The sequence below is a fragment of the Macrosteles quadrilineatus genome, unplaced genomic scaffold (genome assembly GCF_028750875.1).
Source record: "Macrosteles quadrilineatus isolate MER2022 unplaced genomic scaffold, UCM_ALF_1.0 Scaffold_5__1_contigs__length_97177068, whole genome shotgun sequence".
In the NCBI taxonomy this organism is placed as follows: Eukaryota; Metazoa; Arthropoda; class Insecta; order Hemiptera; family Cicadellidae; genus Macrosteles; species Macrosteles quadrilineatus.
In genome coordinates this window covers 24,092,821-24,107,320 of record NW_026542598.1, presented here as the reverse complement: position 1 = coordinate 24,107,320, position 14,500 = coordinate 24,092,821, and the positions used below count along the sequence as shown (strand labels likewise).

Genomic DNA, 14,500 nt, shown 5'->3' with positions numbered 1-14,500 from the left:
GTGAAGTACAGTAATGAGTTTTAACAAATTTTATTCATATAGGCTTACGCCTACATACTTTTTTAAACTCAAACATTTTAATTTTTTAATATTTTATCAAAAATTTGATTAAATATATATTTATTTAAAATAGGTAAAATATTAACATGCAGATGGATATTTTGTTAAATGGTAAATTTTTCTGTTGATTTTAGTAAAGTAATAAGGTTTAAAAGATTTTGTTCAAAGTAAAAATGAAAATATCTTGTATAACTTCTAAAACCTGAAGTCATTATCATAGACTAACTAACAGAAAATAGGCCTAGTCTTCTCATCCCATTGTATAACCTGTAGCTTGTTTTTTAAGTGCGGTTCACGTTGGTGGTGTTAAACGCTAATTTCAACAACATTTTTTTCTCTCTTTTTTTTTTGGAGTAAATTTTATGATTAGTGCTCTACTGTTGTTTGGTGTTAAAACCCTGGACAAGCTATTGTTCATAATTACACCAATTTTATTTTGGTTTTAAACTAGTTTTAATAGCCTACCCCCGCCGCAACAAGCCTGCAGACTAAGCGAATTTCAACTTCTCTGATTAGGCCTACATTTTTACTAAAATATTTCTATAAATAAGACATATTTATTCCCAATTTAAATAACATTAGATTTAACAAGTGCTTAGGTTTGCTGCTACGGGGAAGATAAAAAGTGTTTTTTGACCATACGTCAATAGCATAGGATGAAATAAATAAATTTGTTGAATTTTATCAACATTATATCCATAAACAAGTAAACTACAACCATTTTCATTTTCTCCATAAGAATAACATAGAAAATTTTAATTAGAATTTTTTTCCCCCGTAACCGTAACTTTTTCTACTAAAATACTCAGGACTCTAGGACCTATAAAATGAGGTGTAATATGACGGGACCCCTTTACATTGGAAAATTTCCCAAAAACCACCCCCACCCCCCAAAATCTGCTCTTTGGGGTGCTTTTTTGGGTTTGAAAATTATTAAGCTGAATTACTTGGGGTTTCAAAATAGGGGGTTCCAGTTGCAATTAGGTTTCTATTTGCTTTCATATTGGAGCTATAGAAGCCGGTCAGGTGGTCTGGGACCGGGTCCAGGTCTGACCATGAGACCTATGGTATTAGCTTATTCCCTATATGGGAAATTTGCTGAAAACGCCAAAATAACAAGAAACAAATCCGAAACAAAAACATTCCCCCTCATGTTTTGGGCTTAACCAACATTAAAACTGTCCTTAGCGATGAGAAACCTAAGTATGTTTAATCCATGGTACCGGTATGTTTGTGCAGCTTGATTCTTTGTATGTATTCTATTTAGCGAAAGTGTTAATTTTAGCGAAGTAATATGTTTTAAGGAGTTTTATTCAAAGAACGTAGGTACTGTTTTATAACTTCAAAAAAGTAATTTTTTAATACCTTAAAGTATAAAAATACATGAAATAACACCTGTAATAAATATATTTACACTCATACTGTTTACTTACTAGACAGTAATACATAAAATATGGGAAGTGGTGATCGATTTCGATTGGAGTGTCCACTTACCATCTTTCATATGTATTTACCGTCTTGTAAGTAAACAGTATAAGTGTACATATATTTAAAACAAACGTTATTTGACGTATTTTTGTACTTTCAGGTAATTTAATTACACGTACAATGCTTATCAAGAAGTTATTTGCCTTTTAATATAACCATTTTAAATGAAAATATATTTTTAAATTGATGTGATAAACATTTGTGTAGATGGAATCTTATGTTATTTTTAGTGGGGTAATATGTTTTAATGGATAAAAAAAATACCTACAATTTTATAACACTAAAAGAGTCGTTTTAACTTTTTAATATATACAATTTTAAAGACAAAATATTTATTTAATAAACATGAAGTGATTTAATTGTGCAGATAGATTCTCTGATGAATGGTAAATTATTGTTTTAAATTTAAGTTATTGTCAATGATTTATGAGACTTTTCACAATGAAGTAAATTGTGTACAAATAAATCGACATTCCGATGTATTCAGTGTTTGAATCCTAGCCTTCAAAACCAATAATTTAAATCCACCATTTGGTGATTCCTTGATCTGAGAAGCTAAAAAACAGTCTGTTGATATGACAACCATCGATGTATAATAACTCCCTGGATTGTGCGCTGAGGTTGAAGTAGGGCTGCGGTCTGCTGCTGCCTCGCTCTGTCCGCGAGGAGTGGGGATAAAGGCATGAGTCACCCTAGTGGCGAGTGTCACGCCCGCTCTAGCCGCATATTGCTGTGTTAGTTTTGTGGAAATATTACGAGTAAAATTTATTATAACGAACTTAAGGAGGTTTGTAAACAGATATAATTAATCTAATTACTTGCTCACACTTTACAGACTATGCATCACAAGTAAATCTCAGAAGAAATTTAGTGATGTTATGAAAGAGTTAGATTTATTTATAACCTATTTGAACATTGGTCAGAACAAAATATTACAATAATTATTTTATCACAGAAGCATGTCATCATTTGCTACTGTGAGCCCCAATTATTATTGAGAGACTTAGCAACATGTAACGCCTCTTTCACACGATGCGGTGCCTGTGGCGCGGCGTTGCGCCGGTGCATCTTGGCGCCGGACAAGCGTGTGTCTTCACACTAGTACGGTTTTGTCCGGCGCAAGCCGTACGGCACTCCTGAATATTTATTATTTTCTGTTCAGTTGTGGCACTACCAATAATAAAACCGAGTTACACAGTTTCGATGTTAACACCACGGCAAAAGAAGGTTTTAGCCATGTACCTAGTATGGAGGCGAAGAAAAAGAAGAAGAAATAATAGCCATTTTGGGTTCACCCAATACTTAATAATCGGCACGAGTTTGGGGCATTCAGGGTGTTATTTAACAGGGGTTTATTTATTCCTTACGCAACGATGAAGAAAGATTCTTTTCTTATTTTCGTATGTCTATTACGACATACGAACCCAACTTACCAACCCTCCGAGTAAATCTCATTAACCACGCCTCAGTGAATACTCTACTTAAAAGTTCAAATAAAATGAATAGGCTAATTTAAAATATAATTAATTCATCATATCTAAAAATATTGTATTCTAGAAGTAAAAAATATGTTTCATTACGTATAAATTAGTAATATAATATTCTCCTCTAGTTATTAAAGGAAAAAGTTTGTTATTAATACTTTAAGTTGGCCGATTTTCATGGGATGACATAAAAATATATGTTTTGTGATCACTTTGAATATATATTATTTTCTGATACAACGATATATAATTTCTTAATAACTGTTGCACCTTCTTGGTCAGGTAGTTTGCCTAAATTGAGACAGCGTAGGGGTTGGGCCGTGCGGCGTGCCCCGCACCGTGTGAAAGCTCCCATAAGAACCAATAGCCCTTCACCGAGTTGTCCGGCGTGGACGCCGCGCGGCGCTGTTGTCCGGCTGAAGGTGCATACGGCGGTAACTCGCGCGCGCTCCGGACATAGTGTGAAAGGACGCATATACTCCCATAGCCCTACGCCGGATCCGGCAGGCGCCGCACGGCGCACACCGCATTGTGTGAAAGAGGCGGAAGAATATACATTTTGGTTATATTACAGTATGTTTCTTTGTCATACGTGTTTGTAAAATATATTATATGTTGTTAAATAAAAGGAGTGTATAATATTTTACGCCAATATCTCCAATTCATTGATTATACTCACTAAAGTAAATAGTTACAAAATATTTTCTCAGATTAATATTAAATACTACTGTGAATCCAAAATGTATTCTTTCATTCAACGATTTTTTTTTACTATAGACTACGGTAAGCAATAAAATTCAGAAACGTACGCTTGTAAATTTAGTTACCCATCCTTCGTAATGTAATGACATATTTATTGTGTATAATGATAATTAAATGCCAGAAACTCAGTATCTAAATCCCGTAAACTGATGCCAAGCCAGCCAAACTCCTAGCACCAACGTCGCGCCAAGCGATTTTATGCCTGTTTTTAATTGCTTAAAAATGATACAAGCAAACTCCGTATAAAAAAAAGCTTCAAATAAAAAATAAAATTCATACTTTTATCTAAAACTTTGCCGCAGGAATTCTTTTCCTGACCAAAAAATTAAGTTCCTCGCTTACTACCTTTTTCATGTTTTTAGTTGTGTTAAAAAACAATCATCAGTTTTTATTTGCCTAAATAAATTATAAAAAATATGTTTAGGTTGAAACAAACTATTCTGTAAGAAGCACTGTCGTTTCCAGAAATTAAAAATAAAAATTTGAAATGTTTACGTTGGAAAATAAGTGAAGCAGGGCAGGTTGAGTGAAAGTATGTTTGTGTAAATGACGGAGGTTCATACAGCCCATCCACCTCGGTATCCCACTAATTCGATTGGTGGGCACGGACCGTTTTTCCACCACACAGCGCTCTATCCAGTAGAGTATTATACATCGATGATGACAACTTGTCATGTAGTGTGCCACTTGCTGTGCCAGAATGGAGCCAACTCATTGATTTGAAATGATGATGTTGTGTTGGTTACAAATAAGGATATTCCCTGAATTCTCAATCAATTGATCAGTTGACAAGACTGAATCTTTTATGTAGAATGAGCCTTTGATGGAAGAAAATCACACTAAGACATAGGCTACGTCACTTGAGTAAATGTCCCCTCATAATTTTGATGATTTGTTCAAAATGACTCAAGGTAGGCAATAAATGGTATCTGTCATAAAAATTTGCTCATGTGCAACGTTTAAGAATACTTAAAATGACCACAACCAAAGAATAAGCTGTGCAGCACTCTTCCGATCTAAAATCAACAAATTGTCACTTTTATAGTGATTTTAAACCATTCGTCAGTAGATGTGCTTATCTGTTAGTTTAATATTACTGTTGAGGTTAGAACCATTATGTGCAGGGTCTCATTAGTTAATCCACAGAGAAGTAAGATACAGAGGATTACATTCACTGGTACACTTAAGTCGTGTCTAGCTGGTGTCTAGAACAACAATTTATTTGTCGTCACTTCCGTACTTTTTCGGCTTCTACTACAGCGTGCTGTAGGAAGACCCTGTACTTTACAACTGCCGTGCATACTGCATAAATGTTATGTGGCCATCGTCACTCAGGCTCTTCCTGAACAAGTACATTTCCGCCCCACCATACCACAGCTGAAAGCACACGGTTGTTCCATAAGTTTGTATCCTCTGTATCTTTCTTCTCTGTGGTTAACCCTTCAGTGATTTCAACCATCCACGTGTGTAATAAAGTTAACGACCCAAGAAATCTAACATCTGGCAATTCATACCTGGCAGTGGTGTCAGTTTTCCTCCACCACGTTTCCATATACTGTACTATGAAAAGACCAATTGTCCTTTTGGGGTGGAAATTGGCTCAATAGTCAAGGTTGAAGTAAGGAACTCAACTCTCCGATTTGAACTAGCTTGCATGGCTACGATGGGAGCTTGATACAGACCTTAATTTACAAACATGTCTGGTAATGATTGGGCGAGTTTATGCAAACCAAACGTTTCTCTCTTATTTTCAGGTGCCCTTCACTTTTTGGTTAGTAGACAAGTAGTAGGTCAATGACATTATTTATTTTGTACTGACAGTTAAAAGTTAGTAAAATTAACAACCTTTAAAAAAGGGAGTACACTAATGTCTTTTAGTTTTACCATACATACATTATATGTACCACAGTCCGTTCACAAAAATGTAGGCGGTTTGACGGGAAGTTCCCACACAACCTTTTTGGAAAAATGTGTCGCAGCTTATTGACGTATTGGCAAACCTCAGCTGTTGAGCTATTATTTTAAAGGTTCAAGTGGAGGGGATGGATTTCTTTCCCCCAAACCGCCTAAATTTTGTGAACAGAGTATAGTGAGTAATGGTGTGAAGGAATCAGTATGTTAAAAAGGTGTCCTTTTGGAAATGTTCTTCAACACGTGGAAAAAAGAAAGGCTAAGTAGACAAACTAACAGATGATCTCTAATTACCATTAGAAACAGACCCAATTCCCCCACCCCTATGTAAAGACTTGATTTGGTGCTTTATTAAAATCAATCACACTCAGTCTGACAATACCCCAGTAAAATTGTATCAGGAATGTAGGCTTTGAACCAAATAAAACACCAACACTTAATAAAGAGATAGAATAATTTTTATTGCATTTTTTAAATACTTTTTACAGTCATGACTGATTTTCAGCCAAGATTTCTATAATTAACCATTGCTCAAAGTAGTATTAGTCATCCCTTCTAAAAGGAATGAACTATAAATAAAATTATATATGTATATAATATGAGAAACCGAAATACGTACAAAATAATGTAGCAAAAAGTTGTAGAGATGTAAATTTTAATCGTCATAGCATTAACCTAAAACGCTTCGGCAAATTTTTAAATACTTCAATACAACTCTGTCGTAAAGAATATAAATTATTTTTAAATATCGGTACCAGGATCTAATATGTCTAGATTAGGTATATTATTATAGTTGTACCACTAAATTACTCGCTTACATACAATACAGTTTAAAAATATAACTTAAACACAATAGAGTATGAATTGTGTCCAAAAGAAATATTAATAACAATATTTACATTTAGAATAACACTGGGGCCACTTTACGCCAGTAGCCTTACGTCTTGAGTCTCGTAAACTCGGAAACTACGCGACGTAACGTATGTGCAGGGACGAGTGATACTAAAACAAGATGTATAGTATACTACAAAATATCAATAATGGAACATTCCATGAAAAATAATCCTTACATGGGCTATAATGTGAAAAGTTACAACATACAAAAGAGAGCCAAACAAATCATGAGGATAGGATCAAGTATAAACAATATTGATATTGTATTTAAAATATTGCAAAATGTTTAGATAATGTAAAATTATAAGATGTTTTTCTTTCATTAGAAATCTTTAAACTTATGATACTAAAAGTTAGTTTAAATATTACTTATTACAAGTTTGATATTTAAATAATATAAAATCAATTATTATTCATAAAGGTAAAGTGAATATAAATTGGCAAACGTAATTACAATATCAATACTATTTCAAGAAAAACGCATATCCAATTTTAAAAATCAAGTTTAAACCATGGAACATCTCAGTGACTTGAAAATTTGGAATTTTATTAAGTAAATAAGTGGTCTTAGAAAAATTCTATATAATATAATATACAGATTAACAATGTATAGAGTTAGCAATACAGCAGTTACGATTTTATATACTTATGTACATGATTTGAAAAATAAATTTCTATTTCAATCAATTAAAATGTTTGCGTTGTTTTGACCGCTCTGGCCTAATGTATTGACCAACAATAATCTTAAAACTAAGGCAGTTTTTGTCCATATATCCACAATCAACAGCCTGTGGTGGCTTGAATCTAAAATTAGTATAAAAACTTACAGAAATAGTATAACTATCCAAGGTTTTCAAAATTGAATATTCTACAATTAATTATACTCGTTTTTATTATATTAGTGCACACTATGAATGTATATGAGCTTTATAAAAATTATTTTAAAAGTATGTTTTTATAGTTATTTAATAAATTTTATGGAAGGTTTCTTAAAGAAATAGTAGTTTTCATTACTAGGAGCGAAAGTGGCTCTTTTTGGTACGCAATCGTGTTTTACAAAATGATAAGTACCAATAAGACACTTTCACTCTGTGTGATGAACAACTATTTTCATCATACTGTGGAAATAACCTTCTAATCGTTACACATAATTTGAGGTTATTCAAAGTCAGTCACATCAATGTTTACATTTCTGTTGTTTACAATTTAACTTAAAATAGCGTGTGATTAGCAGCGTTTTCATTATGAACTCATAAAACTTTGAGGTAGCGAACCGAAAAATTTACCATATGTTTTTTCTGTTCCCTATTTAAAGTTACCCGAAAATGATGAATTTGCGGACGATTTAGAGAACTAAAAAGGCTGCTTTCCGGATAATGATGAAAAAGAACTTGAATCAGCTTTTCAATAGTGTGACTAATTTTTTAAAGATTTTCTTTGTCACCTTGCTTTTATTTTAGTCTTCTTTGGTCAACAATTTTCTATGAAAATCCCTTTGTTCATGGCTTGCTAGTAATTGCTCACTCAGCAACTTCTATAAAGTATTTATTTTGATGTTCATATTTATTTTGTATTAATCCATAAATCTATATATTAATAGGCTACCGTGATTCTTTAAAACCTTTTTTCTCAGTACCTTTCTCTCTTTTTTCTTCGCAGGGAAATTCTACGCATACTGTTAGAAAGATATTTTCCTGTAGATGTGCAAAATCTCTTTATAAATTAAAGTAGGCTCACAAATAAGCACAACAAGTGAATTTGAAATTCTTTAAAAACTAACCAGCCTTATGGGTTGCTATACTGGCAAAATTACAAAAAAATATAAAAAGAAAATCAAAATAAATGGAAGATATTACTATCACGTATTTTATTTACAGCGTGGGGTGAAAATAGAGAAGCCTGTACATTACATATTTTTGGTTGAGTTTTCGACCACTGTACGACCACTAGTTTCTTTCAAACTGTGTATGAGTATAAATATCATTATGCTATTTTTGCCTGTGAATATTACTTACAGCTGGCCAATATTTAATCTTTAATCACATCATTCTGGATTGTAATTTTTTTCATTTTAACTTTGTAACCTTAATATTTGCATAGCTATAATATATTGCATAGGGATAGTTATAACCATTGACTTGTTGAAACTGAAGCTCTATCAATATTCAAAGATATTGTATTTTTATTTAAAACACCACCACAGGCAACCGGTTGTTTGTGAGGTATATTCACTTATGATGTACATACTATTTAAATAATACACTTAACTAGGTTTTATAAACTTTTCAAGTGATGAAAGATTTAAAGTATTTTGAGAAAAATGTATAATTTCTATACAATTATGTTTTGGAACACAAAATCAAATTTGAGATGTAAAATAATATGAGTATTTATTATTGAAGGAGGGATAAAACAAATGTTTGGTACTGAAATGAAGGCAAATACAGAAAGCCTTTTTTACGGCACTTAAACTTTATTTAGTTTTACATCTTAGTTTTTATAAGATAACAGTTAAATACAAACTATAACTTGAAATATTATTTTAAAGTATTGACTAATTTCTTAAAATTTCCTGTTACCTATCATATATTCAAACTATTGATGGGTTTTCAAACTCAAAATCAATCTTAAGAATTTCTTATACCATTAGGAGATAAGATTGCATTTTCTCATAAAATTATGTTGTATTATTCACGTTGTTAGTATGTATACACTTTTGCTATAGTCTTAATGTCTATTTCATAACTGATTACAGTAGACCCTAACTACTATTTGTATTAAAATAGGCCTATATTATTAAAAAATGTCAAGAGTGTTGAATAAAAAAAATATTTAAGTTTCGTTTGATATATTGTTTGGTTTAATAAGTTGGATTTGCCTCCACTTCATACTAATAAATTAATTATCTCTGTACAAAACTTTACCAAGTGACATAACACTTAATTTTTAATCTTTGGTAACTAAACCCAACAAATAAAGTCCTACAATTTAAGTGCTCGATTCACCATCACTGCAAGAGAAAGATTTATCAACACAATCCTGTATACAAAACAAAACAGTATGATTATATTCTCCATAGATTACAGTAATTTACTGAATATTAATTCAATTGTCAGTAAATCAATGTATCATACAGTAATAGAAAAGTCAGCTGTTCACCTGTACTATTTTTTGTTGTTTTATATTTAAATATTTTGTTCTATAACTTTGATAAAAAGCTTATTTTTTATTTTCATCCCCAAGAATGACAAAAAATTATATCCTTTTTACTGGCTCCTTATTTCAAACCAATGAAAAATATCGATTGTTTTTTAGAGAACTCAAAAAAAATTGTATTCCCTAGTTTGTAAGTTGTCACAAACATTTTACAGTAAAAGTTGCATTTGCATGAAGATAAGTGATTTTTGAATGGGTGCAGTTAACATGCAAACATATCTTTAAAAATAAACACATTATTTTGGCAAATTGTAGTGAAATTTGTTATTGTTTAGTAGAGTATGAAATCAGTACAGTTCTTAGGACAGAACAGCAATGAATACTTTTTTACTTTGCATACAGGATTGAGATGAGAAAAGAACCACCCTATCACTGTTATTGTATTCTATTTTGTATTTGTTTATTGCTTTATCAACTTTAACAGTGATACGGGAGGGGTAAGTATTGCGTGAGTATAACACAGATAAAATTAATAACTACAAAAACGTAGCGAGTAAACATAAAGTTTTGGAAAATGGCTGCTTGAACCTGACCGCTATGTTTATAGAGAATTCAGATTAATAGGTCCTATTCATTAAAAAAAATAAGAGGTTTTATTTTTTAACTGTTTCAACAACAATTTACGTCACATTTCAGGTTTAAACAGGCCTGATTGACACTTTCTAAAAACATCATGCTTCTGTTACATCTACATCAAATTGAAAATTTCTCATATTAAATTTCATAGGTTTGTAACATTTTTATGAGTGTATAGGTTTTTTAAAACTACAATACATTACCTTTTAATTATTTTTTAAAATTTGTTCTCTTCGAATTTGGTAACATTGCTAAGCATGTCTTTCCTTAATTGGGGTTATTTTTTAACAAATCGTCATAGGCAGTGTTGTCAAACATTACTTTATTTTAATAGTTGCGATACAATTTTTTTCAAACCAAACAACCATTATAGTGTTCTTTGCCATGTTTAATTATCCCTAGAATATTTCATTAATGGTAAGATTCTTATGAAAAAGTTATACCAAAAACTTTACTTCTTTTAGTAATAGTCCAATTATTCTCCCCAGTCAAAAATACATGTAAATGATGAAAGGTCTATGAAAGAAATAAACATTTTTATATTTGACAAATTATACTTTTATCTCTTTTTTTTTCTGTTTGAATCTTTAAAAAAAGTTCTGTAATCTGTGACAGTTACCAAATAGCTAGGAAGAGTAGCCCTGTGTTTGTTATTGAACAATCCCTTACTCTTTGTGCAATCTATGCTGTACGGTTTATTTTTCTTAGGGTGGAGGAGATTTAACATCTTCCCCATTCCCTACAAGTTGTCCTTCAACCATGAGAGTCAAGATGCAGGCCAATCTCGTCAAGAAACCCATTATTGGAGGTATGAAATTTCAAATATAATCGTACATGATTAATTACAAATTTAATTCATGGTGAACATTTTAATTTTTGTTTGTGAGTTTTTAAATCCAAAAGTATCCAGAAGTAGAACTGTGTGATGTAATATTTACCTGTTTGGTTATTAGCTGAATGTTTGACAAATTTTAAAGCTCAATATTTATATCACGAATAATCTGGTTACAGGTTTAACTCATAAAAATTGTGTAAATGGATTGTTTGTATTTCATTTCAAAAATCAAACTTAGATAAGATTATGTAGCTGAGTAAGTCTTACTCAATGCCATCATATAAATGCATTCAATTGTATAACTGTAGAAAAACACATGTTTCACGCTTGCCTTTGCCAGCAAGACATAACCTACAGGTACAAGCAGCCATCACGAGTGAGGTGGGAGTTCAGTAGGTGAGACGAGGCGGCGGCACTGGGGGTGTCGGTTCACTGGGCGACTCGTGAGGGAACCGCCATCGAGCTCGAACACAACACTCCCCCTCCCCCTCCGTGCTGCAACCAGGTAGTGTCCATATATACACCGTGCCTCGATAACACTTATATTAAAATATTCTCTATATAGTATCTGGATCACACACTATCGTCGCGGAGTGAGCAATTTACAGATAAGGACCTAGCGCACCTAACGTACACATGGGAGGTTTAGTGGCGACGGAGATACAGAACCCACGCTTTACCGCTCTTGTGTATAAAGCCGAGTAGGCCGAGTTTAGGCGCGGTCGCGCACATATCGCCGTTAAGATTTTCCCGGTGTCAGACGCCGCTGTTCGGGAATCGCGGTGGTGGGAGGGGGGGAGGGGGACGAATCGGCTGTGCCAGATCTCGACAGCAACGATCGGAAGCAGCTGCAACAACAAGATCAACACTGAAAACATGTCCTCACCCGGAACTCGCTGACACCTGCTAGACTCAACCCTACAATCAATCATCTACAGACTAACATCAATAGAACCTCACAGGAACAATACACACTGTGAAAGCCAGAGATAAAATAGAGCCTTGCCATCAGCTATCTTTTCAAAAGATGATCGGACAAGCAAAACTACTCATTTTAAAGCTGGTGTTCACATACAATGATATTCATAGAAGGTTTGAGTAAGTAAGAAGAAAATTACTTATGCACTCGACAAAGATAGAGGAGGAAACATTTATTAATTTTGTTAGGGTGGTAAATTAATGTATTTAAAACATTTAATTGCCAATAATCTATATTTAATTTGGATAATTGAAATAAATATTCATTTGAAAGTATGTTATACATTGAATCTATACAAGTAAACCAAAGCCGAGGTATTATCTTTAGTTAGATTTGTATATACGGTACCATATAAACCAAGATTGATCAACATTGAAAATGAACAGTGTAATAAGTTGATATGAAATGAATCAACAGAGGAAAACCTCTGCATCTAGTTTATTTGCCATAATTATTATAGAAAATAGTGTAAGTAGCAGACAATTCTACTTTATAACAGGCTAAAATCTATAAAGAATTTTTGTTATTAATACAGGTTATTAAATTGAAGACCACGAGGCAAAGTGGGTGTAGTAAATAGCTGAGAAAAATATTTAATAACTAATTGTAATATAAAATGTGAGTAAAACGTATCCAAAATCTTTGCTCAAATGCTTTCTTTTACTGAAGCATATTTTGTAGAGTTGTGTAAAGTGAATTTATATTTTAATTTGAATTCAATTTTGTTGTACAAAGTGTGGGTGCACCCACTATATCGTGTGAAAGCAAGTGCTTCTATATTTATTTTTATCAATCTCGTTTGGCTCATCAGTGTCATAGTGATTCTATATTTTAACTGTGTTGTATTCTTAGTGCTTGTAAAGTTTGATTGGTGTCTTTAGTACTTTTATAGTTGATCAGTGTCAGAATGTTTCTAAAATTTAAACAGTATTAGTAGTTCTCAAATTTTGATCAGTGTCGTAGCACTTATATAATTTGACCAGAATTAGTTCTTTTACATTTTGATCAGTGTTGTATTTCTTCTTTCTACAGTTTGGTCAGTGTCGTATCGCTTGTATAATCTGAACAGTATTGTAGTTCTTCTACAGTTTTATCTGTGTCATAGTGCTACTATAGTTTGATCAATCTCGTAGTACTTATATAATTAATTATATCAGTACTATAGTGCCTATAGTAAAATACCTTAAAATACCTACTTTGTATGGTTGCCATTTCATCGAAAAGTAAAGTAAAGTACCTATATAGTATAAAAAACAGTGTATTGTATTGATTACGTACTGTGATCAGTGATGACCGCAATCCCCTAAAAGGGTTCAATTGTTTAAATTGACTTAATTATTAAAATGCCACTGGCGTAGACACAACAAAAAAAAAGGCTTCACCTTCCTTTATTTTTGTCTGGCAATATCCAGGACTTGTTAGCTTCAGTGAACACAGATGTACATATTACACACAATCACTGTGAAAAATCAAGTCCAAAGTTTTGTGGAACACATAAAACGTCCTGCATCAAACTTAAAGGTTGGGGAACTTTTTTTGTCCCGCAAGCGGGTTGAACTCTTGGCTACGACTGCTGGGTCAGTTGAACTTTAAGAAAGGCGGGTTGGGGTGGGCCTTGGTGTAGTGTTTATTGTAGACAAGCCTTTCACATCCCTGGCTGATTATCTCTTCGTTACCTCCAAGTTCAACTGATCCGATAGTTGATGTTAGGCGTTTCACTAGCAACTAGGGAAAAAATAAGTTTTCCAATCTTGAGGAAGCGGGAAGATTTTCATGTTCTGCGAAACATTGGACGTGATTTTACAGTAGGATTGTGTGTATGTGTGTTATTATTGTAGTTGATGAGCCCTGGATATCGCTAGACAAAAAAAGCATACGAAGCCCATTAAATAACACCATTGAATAATACCTTGCCAAAAGTATGTAATTTAAAAACAGTATGAACAGTGTTCACAATAATTCTAAAGTTTGATCAGTATCATACTTATCCTGTTGCCTGAGTGTCTTAGGGTGTCAACAGTTTAAAAAGTTTATATTGCTTCTTCAGTTTAATCTTTCTTAGAGTGATTCTATAGTTTAAACGTCATAATTCCCCTGTTGCCTGAACAGTGTCTTAAACCTTGTTCACACGGGGCGAGTTTACAAGCTACACGCCAGCTTTTTTAAACGCAGCTCGTAAAATAGCTTAGTGTGAAAGAAGTACTTTCTCAGAAGCTGCTTCTAAAAAAGCTCTGGAAAAAGTTGACTCTGTGGCTACTCTACACGCTTACTCGCTAGCTTTTGAACGATCTAGCA

At 32.9% G+C, this 14,500-nt stretch overlaps 1 protein-coding gene across 12 annotated transcripts in view; it reads right to left on the bottom strand.

Moving 5' to 3' along the window:
- Nucleotides 1–11,567: 11,567 nt before the first annotated feature.
- Nucleotides 11,568–14,500, bottom strand: part of LOC128994165 (glucose transporter type 1-like) — an 87,011-nt gene continuing 84,078 nt past the window's right edge. For 6 of the 12 annotated variants that reach the window (XM_054418496.1, XM_054418501.1, XM_054418505.1 and 3 more), the window contains one exon: nt 11,732–12,074. In XM_054418496.1, coding sequence (XP_054274471.1) covers nt 11,983–12,074 — 92 coding nt within the window. In that variant the 3' untranslated portion in view covers nt 11,732–11,982. The other 6 variants (XM_054418503.1, XM_054418506.1, XM_054418499.1 and 3 more) reach the window with 3 other exon arrangements.